Below are 17716 nucleotides of genomic sequence, written 5' to 3'. Positions count from 1 at the left end.
ACCTCAGTAATCAGTGTTTGATATATCTGGGTTTTCAGGTAACTCTGAGCGCAATACAGCAATATTTACTTGAAAATTTAAACAATGGCACTGCCTTTTTTCCACTAAAACTGAATTCGTTTCAAGTGTTGAAGGTCGGTTAAGGGAACCTATTAATATTATTCCGTAATATTGTTCAAAGTTCACGGTTGTCCATTTTCTGACAAGTCATTCATTTAGCTTCATCTTTTTTCTCTGAATTATTTGATCTTGTTTCCACTTTCTGGCCTGTAGAGCGATTGCTAAAAACGTCATCTGTATCCTTTGCTTAGAGCAAGGCTGAGTTCGGAGGTTATCGTGAGGGAAATAATTCTATCTAATGACTTATCTTTTGACTGCAGAAGGCATATCTACCTGTCAATATTCCCACTCACTTTGTTTACTAATCAATGCTAAAATACCACTCACTCACATTGTATTTATGGTAAATTTAACCTCAGTGCCTTTTAGTTAATGATATGCGAAATACAATATCGAAACTAACAACAGATAAGACACATTTTGGTAAGAATATCAAAGATTTGATCTTTTAACCACTTGTTTTTGTGAATTAACTTTACTCGTATAACGAATTTCGAATGAAAATGATTATGAGCTTAACAAAAGATACGCTCTAATTTTTATCGTAAAGATTTTGGTCTGTTTTCTCACAAAAATCGAAAAAAAAATAAATTTTTATTTAGCTGGCGTCTTACTGAGTAGAGCAAATTAAAAAAAAAAACATTAAACGTGAGTGAAATTTGAGAGGAATGCTGAGAAAATTACACTCAAAACGTTCCTTGTGGAATAAGTGGAAAGACTAAATATAAGAGATTGAGCGAAAACTAAATGCAAGATATGGTCTGATTTCTTGAGTTTTCTTAACTCATTGGGGATTTTTTTCCTCATCAAACTCCGCGCATACACATGCAAATCTCAAAAACTCACAGCTATTTTGAAAACAGAGGGGGGGGGGGGGGGGGGGTTTCCTAAGCTTGAAAGCCCAATTAGATTTTTAGAACTATTTCACCACTGTTTCCAATATATTACAAATTGACCTCCTAACTGACAAAACAGAATGTCATGGCCTAGAACTAAACATAGAATATGGAGAGCGTTTTTATACAGCTATTGGGACAAAAACGTGTCAAGTATTTACGAAAACCCAGTGAGATAAAGATATGGAATACCGCTATTGTCCCAGAGCAAACAGCGAATCGATAAACGACGTTCTGATCACAGTTAGAACAATTAACTCAAATACTGTTACTTCTATTTACTTATAATGCTTTCTGTTCTTCCATTATTCCAGGGGGGGGGGGGGGGGGGGGTGAGTGAGTGAACGAAAATGAAATATTGCACTACATTTTATATAGACAAGAAATGAAACCGGTTTCGTTTTTTTGTTTACCATTAGCAGCCGGTTATTTGCTTTCCCCAAATGGTGTTTTAATTGTGAATCTGTAAGATCAAACCAACTATATTAATACAATTCATTCCTTTTTGTTTTAAATCAAGTTTACCAATTTCCATTCTGGCTGTTACGCTTTCCGTTCAGCGCCAGATTGATTAATCATTGCTGAGTTTAAAAGAATTTTTTCGACCTTCAAATTGGGAAAAATCGGTACCTGAAAAATTAATTCACACTCTTTTATTTTAAATTTAGTTCACTGATTGATCACAGTTTGTGCAGACCTGCAGCCTGACCAATACTCCCTCCTATCCATCTCAGAGTAAATAAATCCCAATCAATTTCCTTCAGCTATATTTACAGAATAAACAAAAAAGTTCAAGAAATATCTGTTGACTAAACAACACCACCGCGCAACTGCATGAATGCGAATTCCGGTAGCTTTGTTCATGCTATTAAAGATATGCAACAGTTCTTATCAGAAATTTTTATTGATGTTAGGGACTTATTCTTCTTGTTCCTTTATAAATTTGTCTTCTATTTATTCGGAAAGTTGACAAAAAATGCAAAAACCTACAAATACATCTGCTGGTTTTTTAATGTAGTGCTGAGGTACTGTTAAAGGCACCAATTGAGTTCAAAACAACCCCATTCGAGACTGGAAGGCTGGCTATCTTGTAAAATCTTGCAAGATTCTTGTAATAAAATTTATTTTGTAAGATTGTGCAAAACAAAAGTCTATCTTGCAAAAATACATTAATGAAGTGTTATCGTGCAAGATCTTTCAAATTCGTTCCGGTCGAGCTCTACACTAATGTTTTCAGCAAATTAATTTCTCTATCATTTACTGTAGAAAGCGTGCGGGAAATAGTTTCTCAATATACATAACATAGAATGTGATCATAACCAAAATAACATTTTTTACAAAAAAACATCACCTCAACCTTCAGTATAGTAAAAAAGCGGGCGGTCTTTTCTGATTAAAATTTTTGGAAATCTTGTCAAGGTGGTCTCAAGATTTGGCAATATTCGTAAGAGCATCAATTGATGCGTTGACAAGTCCCGTGTCAAAACTGTCATTGCTTTAGGATATTAACGTCGACTTCTGCAAATACTTTTGTAGCTAAAGGTGGGAAAAAGTGTTACTTTATTCAATAAATCTGTTTTAATTCCCCTTCTTTCATTGCAAAAGTACCTCCCTCTCTTCATCTACTTCACGTTTTGCGGATGGAGAGTTATGTTGAATCGGAAATTGCAATTGTAAACCGCAAACATTGGCTCTGGAAGCTATGTTGAAAACGTACTTTGATATAGTGAAATAAGTTGCGGCAACTTAAGCCTTTGTAGTTAAGCTGGGGAAAAATTAAGCAAAGATGCAAGACGCGCTTTAAATTGTCAAAAAATGGAATCAAAATAAATTCCGAACTGTTTTTTCTCTTGAATGGAAAGAACATAAACAATTCACAACTTAGACGACAGGTGAATATAAAGACAATTGAACAAATGGCAAGTCTATTGTCAACAATATTGACAAAAGAGACCATCTGAAAAATAGAAATTTAAAACTTTCTTCTCTTTGCTGCCAAAATATTCCTATATTGTGACGCGCTCAAAGTAGATTTGGGCTCAAAATGTGTTAGTTACGTATATTTTAACTCTTAATAAAACTTAGTGTACTTAATTTTATTTGTGGCCTTTATCGCTCAACAATTTTACCAGACTGAAAATGGTTTGTTCTGCTCGTAATTTTTGAAAATGATCTTAACTGAAACAGTATTCAACCAAACGTTTTAACTTTAATATTCCACTTAAAACTTATTGCTTAGATTTTTATATAGTAAGGATCTTTTCAATTTAGCCCAGAAAATATAAACAAAAGTACAGTCAGTTTATAAATTATAAGTTTTTTTAAAACGTGTTACTCATCAATTCGATTAATAAATTATGTCATATTACCCATTAAGACTGCAATTCACTCAACTTGTGGCTCTTATTCAAACTGTGTCCTGTGGTATGGGCGCTTTCCAATACGGAACCCATATGCAAAACAGTGACGAGGACATTCTCATACCCGAAGTGATTCGACGAGACGAAAACTTCATCCGACTTCAAACCTCGATGCCTCCGAGAATCAAAGACAAACCTTTAATATTACAAACGGGAATTGCAATCGAGAGTATCTCGGAGATTCAGAATAACTTTGCTGTTTTTGAGATTTATTTGACAGAGAAGTGGAAGGATCCGCTGTTTAATGACGGAGAACCTATCTCCATGTCTGGACCAGGAATCAATTACTTCGACTGGATACCCGACACTTATTTTTTGTTGAGTAAGTATCACCGAATCATGTTGCTATAAGCATTTTCAAACAAGACGATCTAAAACAGTACTGGGAAATGAAGAAGATTGATTTGCTCAATACGCCGCAAAACTAAGAATTTTGGTTTTCGGTGCTTTCGTGGACAACAATAATGGGATTCTTGGTAACATTTTCTCAATATACATCAGTGCATCTCACGATACGTTAGTTCTGAACAATAAAATGTGCAGGAGTCACACCATAAAATTTCAAACAGAGCTAACTCTAAACTTTGCAATAATTTTCCTGAAAAATCTTGATCTGAAACAGTTCCTGCAAAAGAACTATCTTCTCTTCTTCTCATACAAATGAGTTGATATTGGAGAGCAGCACATATCAATGACATATAAAATGACAGCAGTAATTTTCACAAATTGAAAACAATCAAATGTTGGTCAAACATATGCAGCTCTTTATCCAAAAGAACTAAACTGAATAGATGAAAGCATTTTGAAAGGGCCGCCAAAATAAGAACCAACGAAAGCTGATAAAGAATGCCGCGAAGATTGTTTTTGAAAAGAGGAAACATTTGCCCGGATAAAAATTGCACCTCAGAAAATGAAAGCAAACAAATTTAATTTCTTTTGCGTTAATTTTTCGTAAAAAAACAAAAGAAATTTTTTGGCAAGATTTTTTTAGTTATTCAAAAATCCAACTTCAAAATTTGCAGTTAAGTGAAATTCAAATCGTATGAAAAGCAAATATTAAAATTTATGTATAAAAGTCTTCTCAAAGCTCGGCTCTCGTTTGCTCGTTATAAAAAAAACAAATAAATGATTATAAAAGAACCGACATTTTTTCCTGCTCGGTTAGACCTCAACTGCGAAAACATCAGGTTGAACAATTTCCAAAAAATTGGATATCGATGAACATTACTTTTAATCTGTCTAAATATTGTTTAATTTTCCGGAGATATCTAGAAAACTGACTGGAATAAGCAGCGATGTTGTCATGTTTTTGTTAATATTTTCATAACAGTTGTAACAAAAAATGTGCAAAACGCCTTGTTTTATTTTTGGTCTGTTCAAAAGGGCGTAGTTGTTTATATCAAATGAATAAGTAGTTAAATTGTAACTCATAAGCAAAGCAGTAAAAGCTATTAGATTTAGCTTTGAATGAAGTGCCAAAAATTAGGCAGCTTTCTTTCAAGCAAATAAAAAATACCCAATGATACCCAAATTTTACCCAAATTTTACCCAAATTAAATGATACCCAATTTTAAACAAAGTAGTTGATACAGTTTTCTGTACAGGAATTTCGCTGCGAACACAGTTGAATGATTCCATAAGGGCAGTTGAAACTTTAAAAATAGATTTTTGATAAAATTAATTTTGATTTCAAAACTGGCCAATTAATGGGTTTGGTGATGAAACAAGGATGACTATCACTATTGCAGAAAAAGGGCGAAGTTAAGCGTTTTACATATGATGTTTCAATTTTAAAATTTATTCCAATAACTTTTGGCTCGAACGCCAAAAATGACAATCCAAGGTAAAGAGCTGTTGATTTTGCAAAGATAAATCTTTTCAAAGTTTTTAGGTGAAAACGTTCTTATATATTTTAATTTTCTGAGCTAGTTTTAAATCTGATTAGCTGGATTTCCTCAGAATCTGCTTGTGAATACTTCATGCAGATTAGGTTTGCCAAGTTTGTTTTTTTAAAGCCGGATTGATGAATTTTGCTGGCTTTAGTATTGATATATTTTTTTCCAGTCTCCTTTGCAAAAAACAGCATTGTTGGCGGATCGCCCGGTTTTCAGGTATTTAGATTACGACGCAGAGGTATACCAAATCGTCATGGGCAGATATGCCCGATGCGTGTATCTCATTTTCGTTTTTACTATGTTAATACATTGAAAGTGGAACAATATTGCGGAAAATAGCTACTTTACCAGAAACCGGCAAAATGGAAGGGAAATTGGAATCCCGTGTTCGCAATTTGTCCTAATCTTAGCCACGAAATACAAATACAAACTTTATAACCCATTTTTCGGCCGGCTTGTATCACGCATCTGCTCCGTTTATTTATCGATTTTTCGAACGCAATGTAGCTCGATAAACACCGATGTTGTCATGTTTTTGTTAATACTTTCATAATAGTTGTAACAAAAAAATGCGCAAAACACCTTGTTTTATTTTTGGTCTGTTCAAAAGGGCGTAGTTGTTTATATCAAATGAATAAGTAGTTAAACTGTAACTCATAAGCAAAGCAGTAAAAGCTATTAGATTTAGCTTTGAATGAAGTGCCGAAAATTAGGCAGCTTTCTTTCAAGCAAATAAGAAATACCCAATGATACCCAAATTTTACCCAATTTTTACCCAAATTAAATGATACCAAATTTTAAACAAAGTAGTTGATACAGTTTTCTGTACAGGAATTTCGCTGCGAACACAGTTGAATGATTCCATAAGGGCAGTTGAAAATTTAAAAATAAATTTTTGATAAAATTAATTTTGATTTCAAAACTGGCCAATTAATGGGTTTGGTGATGAAACAAGGATGACTATCCCTATTGCAGAAAAAGGGCGAAGATAAGCGTTTTACATATGATGTTTCAATTTTAAAATTTATTCCAATAACTTTTGGCTCGAACGCCAAAAATGACAATCCAAGGTAAAGAGCTGTTGATTTTGAAAAGATAAATCTTTTCAAAGTTTTTAGGTGAAAACGTTCTTATATATTTTACTTTTCTGAGCTAGTTTTAAATCTGATTAGCTGGCTTTCCTCAGAATCTGCTTGTGAATACTTCATGCAGATTAGGTTTGCCAAGTTTGTTTTTTTTAAAGCCGGATTGATGAATTTTGCTGGCTTTAGTATTGATATATTTTTTTCCAGTCTTCTTTGCAAAAAATAGCATTGTTGGCGGATCGCCCGGTTTTCAGGTATTTAGATTACGACGCAGAGGTATACCAAATCGTCATGGGCAGATATGCCCGATGCGTGTATCTCATTTTTGTTTTTACTATGTTAATACATTGAAAGTGGAACAATATTGCGGAAAATAGCTACTTTACCAGAAACCGGCAAAATGGAAGGGAAATTGGAATCCCGTGTTCGCAATTTGTCCTAATCTTAGCCACGAAATACAAGTACAAACTTTATAACCTATTTTTCGGCCGGCTTGTATCACGCATCTGCTCCATTTATTTATCGATTTTTCGAACGCAATGTAGCCCGATAAACAGCGATGTTGTCATGTTTTTGTTAATACTTTCATAATAGTTGTAACAAAAAAATGCGCAAAACACCTTGTTTTGTTTTTGGTCTGTTCAAAAAGGCGAAGTTTATATCAAATGAATAAGTATTTAAATTGCAACTCATAAGCAAAGCAGTAGCAGCTATTAGATTTTGCTTTGAATGAAGTACTAAAAATTAGGCAGCTTTCCTTCAAGGAAATAAAAAAAATCAATTTGATACCCAATTTTAAATAAAGTAGTTGATACAGTTTTCTGTACTGGAATTTTGCAACGAACACAGTTGAATGATTCCATAACAGCTGCTAAAACTTTAAAAATAAATTTTTGCTAAAATTAATTTTGATTTAAAAGCTGGCCAATTAATGGGTTTGGTGATGAGAGAATGGTGACTATCACTATTGCAAAAAAAGAGTGAAATTAGGCACTTTTACATATGATGTCTTGATTCTAATTTTTGTTCGAAGAACATTTGGCTCGATTGCCAAAAATGACAATCCATGCTAAAGAGCTGTTGTTTTTGCGAAAATATATCTTTTCAAAGTTTTTAAGGGAAAACGTTCTTATATATTTTACTTTCCTGAGCTAGCTTTAAGTTTGATTGGCTGGTTTTCCTCAAAATCCTGATTGGTGAATTTTTGCTGTCTTTAGTATTTGAATAGTTTTTTTCAGTCTCCTTTGCAAAAAATAGCATTGTTGGCGGATCGCCCGGTTTTCATGTATTTACATTACGACGCAGAGGTATACCAAATCGTCATGGGCAGATATGCCCGATGCGTGTATCTCATTTTCGTTTTTACTATGTTAATACAATGAAAGTGGAACAATATTGCGGAAAATAGCTACTTTAGCAGAAACGGCAAAATGGAAGGGAAATTAGAATCCCGTGTTCGCAAAAATGTTCTAATCCTAGCCACGAAATACAAGTACAAATTTGATAACCTTTTTTTCGCACGGCTTGTATCACGCATCTGCCTTATTTATTTATCGATTTTTCGCACGCAATGTAGCCTGATTTCGCTTATAATCCGCAATTAACCCTAACTTAATTGCTTATTTTAACTTACTTTAATTATTTAATTAAGCCTAACTTATTACTAGTAGTACTTTATCACTACTTTATTACTCTTCATAATACTTTTTACTACTCATTACTACTTATTAGTACTATTTATTATTACTTATTAAAATTGGCCAGTCCCACATTGATATACAAAACCTTTGATGTGCAAGGTATTTTTCGGAGAAAAATCAGTTTTTGTGGTTGCATGTATTTAAAGCACTTTAAAGCTTTGAAAGCTTCAATTAAATCTTTATTAAAGTGTTTATTGCATCTTCGAAATGCGCGCAAATAATAGATACCTAAATTGAGTGGAAACGTGCTACAAGATTTGTTACCTACTTTTCGCACCGAATGTTTTTTTATTTCGCAAAATTGGCGGAACCCCTTTTGCGAAAATTAAGATACAAAGAATGTCTCCTAATTTCGTTCATTGTATGTATCTAATGTTCGAGCTAATTTTACTAAGGCGGAAGTTTTAGGGTATACCTCTGCGTCGTAATGTATAAAAACCGAGTATTGGGTAACTTCGCAAATTAGCAGGAAATGTTGGAGGACTTTCAGAATTGGTTTTGTATTAACTTGTTTCATAAGCACAAGCCCATTCCTTGCGTTCCTTCTAACTTTGAAAATTTGCTTTGTGAGAAGTTTGGCGACGAAAAGTTTTCACCAGGCGATTAATCATTTTTTGTGAAATATAATCTGATTACTAAGCAATGTCAAAAGTCAGAGCAAAAAATTCACAATTATTTTAGGGTTTTGTTTTTTTAAGAATATCTGAAAATGTTAAAGTCTTGTGATATTGATTTTTCCTATCAATAATTCTGAAATTAGATTCTCTATTTTAGTTTTTATTCTTATTTTCAGCTCAATTTATTTTTAGAAACTTTTGTAATGATTTGTTTGTCATTCAAATATATAGTCAAAATCAAAATCAGATTGGCCGTTTAAATGTGCTGCCATTATTTGCTCTTTAATAACGGTGTTACGTTTTTATTTTGTATCAAGCAGTTTTTCATTGACCTGCGGCGACTCTCTGCACTAACCTAATTTTTTTGAAACATTGGAATGTTTAATTTACAGGCACAAGACACAAAGTAGCAAAAAATAGGACAAAGTAAAACGTTGAAAAATAGTTCTGGCTTGCGAAATAAAATTATTTACAGTTTGTGAAAACTTTGTCGCGATGTTGAGCATAGCCTTTAGTTTGACATTGCTAAATTTAGTAAGGTTTTTAAAAATGATTGCTAATGTAAGGTTTTTAAATCATTTGATATTTATGAGTTGTCCCCGAATGGACAGTGACAGCTTGATGATATTTTTGTGGTCAATGTATGAACAAGGAGGCTCGGAAATGTGCGTACGCACATAAGGTTCCGACCCCGCTCATTCACTTTCTTGACTTAATTGGCTACCGCTCATTCACTTTCTTGACTTAATTGGCTACCCAATGATGAAGTGATAGAAAATTTCAAAAAAAAACATATCGTTCAAAAACCAATGGATTACAATAATGCTACCTTAGAGGGCCTATGAACGTTGTTGATAATAGGACTACCAGAAAGGACAACTATAAATATCAAACAAAAAACATTTTTTACGACCAAAACTCGATGTCTATAATAAATAAAACATAACAAAATCAAACTCGCATCAGATAAAACCAAAACGAAACAATTTAACCTATACTTCATTAGAAACAATATGGGAACCGTCCTCATTGCCACTGGTTAAAAGGACAAAAAAGAGAAAAGAGGTGCAAAGTTCAAAAATACTTTTCTGTTTCTGAAAACAATTGATTTCAATAAAATCCCTGAAATGTTCATTCATATTTCCATAGGAAGCAATTGAGACATATCATTATCCAATGTTTAATTGCGCAAAATTTCAAAGCCGATGGGACCTACGATAACTGCTATTTTATGAAATCTCGTAGTAACAGTAGTAACAAAGCCGAGAAAAAAATGTTTGAAGCTAAAATCGATGTACAGATTAATATATAGTTAACTGGAAACGGAGTGTGTAACGGATGCTAAATTGTTTACAGAGATTGAGCATCAAATCGGCCAAAAATTTTTTTTTGAAGATGAAGCTCAAAATCGCAGTTATGTTTTTGAGAACAAATATTTTCAAAAGTCATAACTGACTTCTAATTTCAACAAAAAACGATGTGTTAGGTTGTAATACCTCAGCAATTCAATTGGGCCCGTTAATAATGAGACTAAATTGCGGCACCACAAAATAACAACAAATATACAAAGAAGCCAACAAAACCTCAAACAAATATACGAGATCACTCTCTTTAAGGCACTGTAATGATCAGATGTTAGTGCAAGAACTGTAAATCGTCATTTTCTCCTCATTTTAATACAAGAGGATCTAATTCTATCTCATTTTAATATAATCTCCTCATAAAAGGACTAAGCAGACATGACAACAAAAAAACACAGAAATAGAACAGTGTAGAAATCTCAAAAATTTTATGAAATTATAGGTCGAAGCAATCATTCGCAACGTATAACAAAACGCGGAAAAAATGTCTGAATTAAAAAAACAATTGATACTCCGAATTAGTGAGGTTGAATTTTATGGCTACAAAAATGAAAGCAAAATGTTTACAGTTGATAAAAATATTTTTATTGCAATTTTAAATCATTAAAACAAACAGCTATAATCTGAAATCTTTAACAAGGGTGAATTATAGGTCCTGGGCAAGCAACTGAGATCTATCATTTTTAGGTTTATGGCAAATAACAAGAAAAAGAAAGACAAACATAGCCAAAACCAAAAAATCCATAAAATTTTGCGAGATAACTGTGGCTCAGCCCCAAAAGCATAAACTATAAGACAAAAACAAAAAACATGTTCAGAAACGCCTTTTTCCATCACTCTGCATTTTTCCCACTATGCTCTCCTTCAATTGGACTTCTCAATAATGTGATAGTTAGACAACAAACAAAATGAACAAAAAAAGAAAAAAAAACATACAACTAAGCTCAAAAATAAAAAAAACTGAAATGAAGTAAAACCAAAACAAAGAGACCATTAGTTGAATATGAAACCGTAATAACATTCATTTAAAACTCACGCGAAACATTTTTCTGCTCTTTTTTACTGAGAATGCTCTCGAAGTTGAGAATAAAAAGATAAAGTAATGTCAAAGTTCAAAAATTAACCGATGTTTTTTTAACACAAATTTATTAAAGTCATAACAGACATTAGATAACAAACAAAAGAAGTGTCTAGATTCATTTACACCTCCTAAAAAAATTGGACCTTTGACTGGGGACAATAATTCTCTGGGCAACAAAAAATATGACAGATAAAAGCAAAATACAAGAAGTACAGAAACTTTTTTTTTTTACGAAAACAACTGGTTAGAGCCATAAAAACCATGAGCTGAACTCTGAAGCCGTGATATAATCTCGTTGGTCGCCACTTTTTGTAACTCGCGTCGGTGATTAATTGAGCCCTGATTTGAAATTTTTGCATGTAAAATAAAGTTTACATAGAAAACATTTACATAGCGGAAATAATTTGGAAGAAAATTCGCGCCCAATTGAAATCTAAAAATTTTTTATCGTAAGGATCCATGGCGAAAACAGTATCTGCTGAAATCTCGCTGAGCGTCTAAAAAATAATCATTTTTTCAAATCGTTTGAAATAGATCAATGTTTTAACAAAGTTTTTCAATTTGTCGAAAATAAAAATGCATTTTGCATAATTATCGAGTTCAAAATTGCAAAAAACTAGGAAAATTATAATTCCAGAAGACTCTCAAAGCCAGTAGATGCAAAACTAGCTCGTTTGTCAGAATAAGGCCGCAATTTTAAGGTGTCTTCTTCCGGTAATTTTAAAGCAAATCAGCTAAAAAAAGCAAATTTGGTACAGAAAGAAGTGGAATTTTGAAAATTTCGCTTAAATTCTGGCCAAAAAACTCTGATCGAACAATTCAACAACCCTACTCTATCTTACGAGATAAAATTAATAGCACTACAGTTAACAATTTGAGCAAATTATAGCAAAATTGGCGAATATTAGGCCAAAAATACCGGTCTAATATTCACAAAGTTTAAACCTCGATTACTCCCTATAAAATGCAAAAACTGAAAAATCTTTTTTTGAATTCCACGTTCTACGCAGGATGGGTTTTTTAATGATACCACTCACAACTCTCTTCGATGATTATATCGATCGGACAAAATTGTTTGAACAAAAAAACCCATTTGAGTATATAGTTCATCCCCAACTAAAGTGGGTCGGAACAATTAGTGACGAAAAATTTGGAAGGTTTTCATTTTTATATCCTATTTTACAGTTTTTTTTAATTAAAAACCGATGGACAGTTGCTAGCTATTTTATATTGCTAGCTAGATTGTCTTATCCCAAGTTTTATAGAAAAAAAATTTGCCACGATAAATTAATTCCAATAAAATACAGCAGTTTAGAATTTTTTCAGTTTCCAATTAAACCCATAGAATTTGATGAACTCGGCTGAAAAAAAATGATTTCTGAAAAGTTTTTATATTCCAGGCAAGGTTTGTCTCTGAAAAAGTATGACCTTTCAGTCCAAAATTGGATCTGAAATTATGAAGCCTAAATGTTCATGAATCAGATGGTAACTTTTCCGTTTCAAATGAAGTTCTAAAAGTGTCTCAGTTTTCCTCTAAAACACTTATTTCTGATGTATATTCCGACATACAAAAAATGATTGTTTCGACACCTCTTGAGAGGAGGGCGGGGGTGTTGAGGAACTAAATACTCTAATGGTTTTTTGTTCAATCAATTTTGGTTGATCGATATTTTCACCGCCGAGAGTTGTTAGTGAAAAAAGCCCATCAAAAAGCCCGCCCAGCGTAGAATATTTTTTTTAAAAGATTTTTTAGAAATTTGTTTTCTAGAGTTATCGAAATTTAAATTTTTGTGAATATTAGACTGATTTTTTAGCGTTATTTTGTGTTGAAAATTAGCGTTATTTTTAATCGCATTTTCCAGAACTTTTGCTTAAAATTTCGTCAACTTTACTAAAATATGCTAAAAGTGCTAAATATAGTGCTGTTGAAATTATTTTTCAAGACAAAGAAGTGTTGTCGCATATTTTGCTTTTATTTTTTTGGCTTAAAATTTTGGCTAAATATTTCAAAGTTCAGTATTCTTCATGAAAAAGGCACAGAATAAGCTTCTTTAGTCCACTTTGATTAAAATCGCCGGAATTACACACCCAAAAACCAATAACACAATTTGTGTAAACTGCAAAGAGGACTAGTACTACTTCCTCCACTATCTTTGAGAAGTTTGGGATTAAAATTGCGCCAAATTTTGCTAATTTTATTCGATGATTATCAAAAACGCAGCAATTAATTTTGGTTTTTTAACTGATAAATAGTCTACTTCAAAAACATTCGAAACGATTAGATGTTCTGAATGGACAAAGAACAATATCAAGGTCAGATTTGTTCCAATCTTGGACTATTAAAACTCAATGATAATTCGGATTGTAGTCAGTAGGTCCTTTTAAAAAAATTTGATCTCTTTTACGTAATTAAAGAAAAGAACAATTCGAACCAAAACTCTGCGAAGATAGGTGTTTATTGGGGTCCTAGCAGTTGCAATTTAGTTTTTCTAGTTATTTTAATCGGAAAATTATGGTTGTTTTGAATTTTAAAAATATTTGATTTTTAAATAAACAAATGCTTATTGAGTTTTGCTAGTCATCTTAGCTAGTTGTCTCTTAATTTGGTCGATTTGTAGCTGAGTGTCAGCAACGAATGATTTTTTCTTTCTTATTTATTGAAATATATTTTTTATTGCGGGCTCATGCGTTAGGTTGTGGTTTTCTGGGTTTCAAACTACGAGATTTCACAATTTTTTTTTTACTTATAGGCCTTTGCCCATTTCTCACGTTTTTTAAATCGTTTTGTCACGATATAACGTTATCGACAACTCACATATCACCCTATGGTTGTTCAAAATGCTGGAAATTGAACATACCATGATCTTTAAAGATTTAACTTATTGTTTTGAGCAGCTTCGACAGCACCTTCTCATAGAATTAAACTGAATTTTTCACTTTTATTTTAACTGTCGTTTTTCTGTTGTCTTTTTTAGTCTATAGAAACTTCCTCGATAATGACAGGTCTCATTGGTTTTTATTGAGGAATAGCTGAGTCTATATTTTGATTGGATTAGATATCTGATGGATTTCCTGACTTTGAGAAATGTTCTTTTCAAAATAAAAAAAACATAATTTAACTTCGCATTTTTGTTCTTTTTTGTTTATTTGTTACCTAGTCTGGTCCATTACAAGTCAGATAAGACATTTTTGGCGTCCTTAAAGGCGCAATTTGTCAAATTCTTATATTTTTAAAGATTTGCATATGACTTTACTGGCTTTGACACGCGTTTTTGGACTGTCTTGGACTGTTAGAAGGCAAAGATAATTCGGACTGTACTCAGCAGGTCTTCTATAAAAAATTCAATCTTTTTTATGTTATTTAAGTAACAGAACAATTCCAATGAGAGCTCTGCGGTGACAGGCTCATTTGGCGTCCTAAGCAGTTCCAATTTCTTGTATCTTGTTTTTTTAAATTGTTTACCTATGGTCTTTTTACTTTTAGAAATATTTGATTTTTAAATAACCGATGGCTTATTGAAATTTACCACTAATTGTCTTCTAATTTGGTCAAATTGTATCTGAGTGTCAGCAACGAAAGAATGCTTTTTCCTTCTTTCGTATTAATATTTTTGGTTCTGGTCTTACGCATTAGGTTACGGTTTTCTGGCTTTAATAATGCTGTATTCCACATTTTTCTTTAGTTTTTCTCATTTGCCAATTTTCACGTTTGTTCTCGTTTTTTCGCATTATCACATTATTGACAGCTCACAAATCACAATATTGGCGTTCAAAATCAGGCAAATTGAACCTATCAAAATCGTTAAAGAGATAGATTATGATTTTAACGTCTTGGACAGCATTTTCTCGAGGAATTATTTGATTTTTTTTTTAAATATTTTCTTTAATTGTCGTTTTTATTTTGTTTTTGTAGTCAAATAAAATTTTCTCACGTCTCATTGTTTTTTATGGAGGAATAGATGAGCCTTTATTTTGATAAGAGTAGATAGCTGATGGCTTTCATAACGTTGTTTATATCTGACAATTTTTCTCAGACGTAAGACTTTTTTTTGCAAAAATTGAAAGTTTCAAGACCTTCCTACATACAAATATGCGAACCTGTTTAACGATTTCATTATGTAGCTAATGGTTTCATGACTTTGAAAATAATTGTTTTCGAAAAATGCAAACCTATTTCTTAATTTTGCCACTTTTTTCTGTTTAGTCTACCTATTCCCTAGTCTGAATGAAGAGAAGTCATATACACGATTTTTGGTGCTTAAAGAAGGCGCGATTGAACATATGCTTTTACAGCATCGACAGGGTTTTCTTGCAAGTTTTATTTGAATTTTTGCTTGTTGTCTCCATTTGTTTTCCTTTTGTAACCCCATAAAAAATCGAACAATGAAAGGCCTTCAAGCCCTCCTCAAGAAGCATGAGCACACATAAAACTATAAAACTGTTGGATGTTTTAAGTTGATGTGTTATGGTTTCCATTTTTTGAGATAAAATTTGCTGAAACAAAATTTCTATTTTGTTTCAGTTTTATCTGACTCTGTTATGACTTTGTTATTAGGTTTCATTTTAAAAAAGGGCATAAATTTTGGATGTAATTAATGTTTGTTATTGTTGTTTGATTGTTTATTCACCGTGACTCGCTTCCTCAATAATGGAAAACCTCATTAATCGAATGCAGCATTTTTCACTCCGCTAAGTTTTTTCCGTTGGAGGCGATATTTTTCTTCATACATATTTTTTGAAAAATACTTGAATTTTTGTTGTTTTCTTTCTGTTCCTCATTTGTTTGACAATTATGCCAAAAATGTGGATGAGCGGGGTCAGAGCAAAGGCACATTATCTAGCCTTCTTGTTTGCGAGTTAGCTTTTGAGATACTCGTTTAAAACGCCATTTTTTATTGAATTTACGGAAAAATTTGAGGCCAAAATTGGATAATATTGTTTTCTAATCATCATTTTGCTTCCTTTTCATTTTCTTTGGCAATGAAATTCTGGGCCAACCGAGCTTGAGAAATCAGAAGAATCCAAAATTTATGTGACGATAAAACTGAATTCCACAACTTCGCCTTCATTCAAACATTTTAAGCGCCATTTTTTGTCGATTCAGAACAACTTTGTAAAGTCATAAGGTTTTGAAATGAAAAGCAAACGGATATGAGTTGTAACACTTGATGTCATGTAAGGAAACCAAACGCGAAAACTAAATAATTGAAACTTGCAATTTGAAATAATTGGAAGAAAAGAGACATGATAAATAAGGAAGGATAGGCAACGTCATGATCATAGCAGGTCATGTTGGGAATGGCGAATCGAAAATCGAGGAATTTTGCTCTTATCTTGAGATAATCTTGAAATACGATGACGATTCAGTGAACTGAAACTTGATGCAATTTGAAATGAAACATATATAATAATGCGTTGTCATTATTGCCAAGATCTTTACTTGGCATATAGCAGGAAAATATCAAGATAGGTAAGATCTTTGTATTTTTTTTCAAAAATGTAAATTAATAATATATCCAGAAGGTTAAAGTTTACATGCTTTCAGAATCATCAGGAATGTTTATTGAAATAATCAGAATCATAAATTAATCTTCTAGTTATTAATTGACGTTACCCATTAGCTGTTCGTTCCACTATATATGTATATATATAAAAGACACGAATGATCCTAACTGTTTATCTATTGGAAAAATTTCAAGCTGACGTTGCAAAAACTCTGTGAAAGTTCTTTTGAGAAGAGTTTTGTTCAGCGTCGCTCTTACCTTAAAGGTTAATTTATTCCATTTATGTATGCTCTTCACAATCAAAGATCTTTTACTCTCCTTAGCATACTTTTGCGTTCTTATTATCAGCTGTTTTGTCCGTTTGTTCTGTTTTAACTGTAGGCGGTTTGCACTTTTTTAAATGTTTCTGATACTATTCTCTGATTCAAGTTTCTGCTGTGGAGTTTCAATATACTAAACTTTGAAATAATTAATTCGGCAGGTTGGACATGCGATTTGAGAATTATATCACGACAATAATCGAATTTACGACTCATAAGACACACTTTTTCGCCCCAATTAAATTGTCGATTTATAAGCTGTATGTTTTTTGCTGACAATGTTTGTAAAAAAAACTCCACTGAATGACAAATGAGACAGGACTAAAAATTTGAAAACCTGCAGCCTTACTTCCAAGTGTACATGGTTTCTTACCAGATATAGTGAGCGAATGGCGGCCGCCACTTTATAAAAAACTACATTTAGATGTGCTTCCAAAGTCAATATTGAGTCAAGGTATTTTCCTAGATAACGACAACTCTCAGCAGATTTTATTAAATTTCCGTTAAAAGTAACTTTTGGTCCCAATTCTTCCCTGGTAGAAAAATCAAGTAGTTCTGTTTTATCAGCATTCAAAGTGAGTTGATTTTCCGTCGAGTAAATGTCCGGTTTCATTAAAATATTTTCTATTTTTGCTGCAATTGCTTCTCCTGGTTCATAGCGACATTAAATAATAGTAAAATCTGCAAATTGACCAAACCCAAAGACACCTTTGATTT

At 32.5% G+C, this 17716-nt stretch overlaps 1 protein-coding gene across 4 annotated transcripts in view; it reads left to right on the top strand.

Moving 5' to 3' along the window:
- The first annotated feature begins 1471 nt into the window (after positions 1-1471).
- Positions 1472-17716, top strand: part of LOC142342246 (gamma-aminobutyric acid receptor subunit rho-2-like) — a 35855-nt gene continuing 19610 nt past the window's right edge. The window contains exons 1-2 of one of the 4 annotated variants that reach the window (XM_075393511.1): positions 1472-1535; positions 3288-3758. In XM_075393511.1, coding sequence (XP_075249626.1) covers positions 3374-3758 — 385 coding nt within the window. In that variant the 5' untranslated portion in view covers positions 1472-1535; positions 3288-3373. Of the gene's footprint in view, positions 1536-2054; positions 2107-2812; positions 3759-17716 lie in introns of those variants that run through there. The other 3 variants (XM_075393512.1, XM_075393513.1, XM_075393510.1) reach the window with 3 other exon arrangements.

The sequence above is a fragment of the Convolutriloba macropyga genome, chromosome 7, assembly GCF_964194025.1.
Source record: "Convolutriloba macropyga chromosome 7, txConMacr16.3, whole genome shotgun sequence".
Taxonomy (NCBI): Eukaryota; Metazoa; Xenacoelomorpha; order Acoela; family Convolutidae; genus Convolutriloba; species Convolutriloba macropyga.
This window is presented reverse-complemented; position numbering and strand designations above follow the sequence as displayed.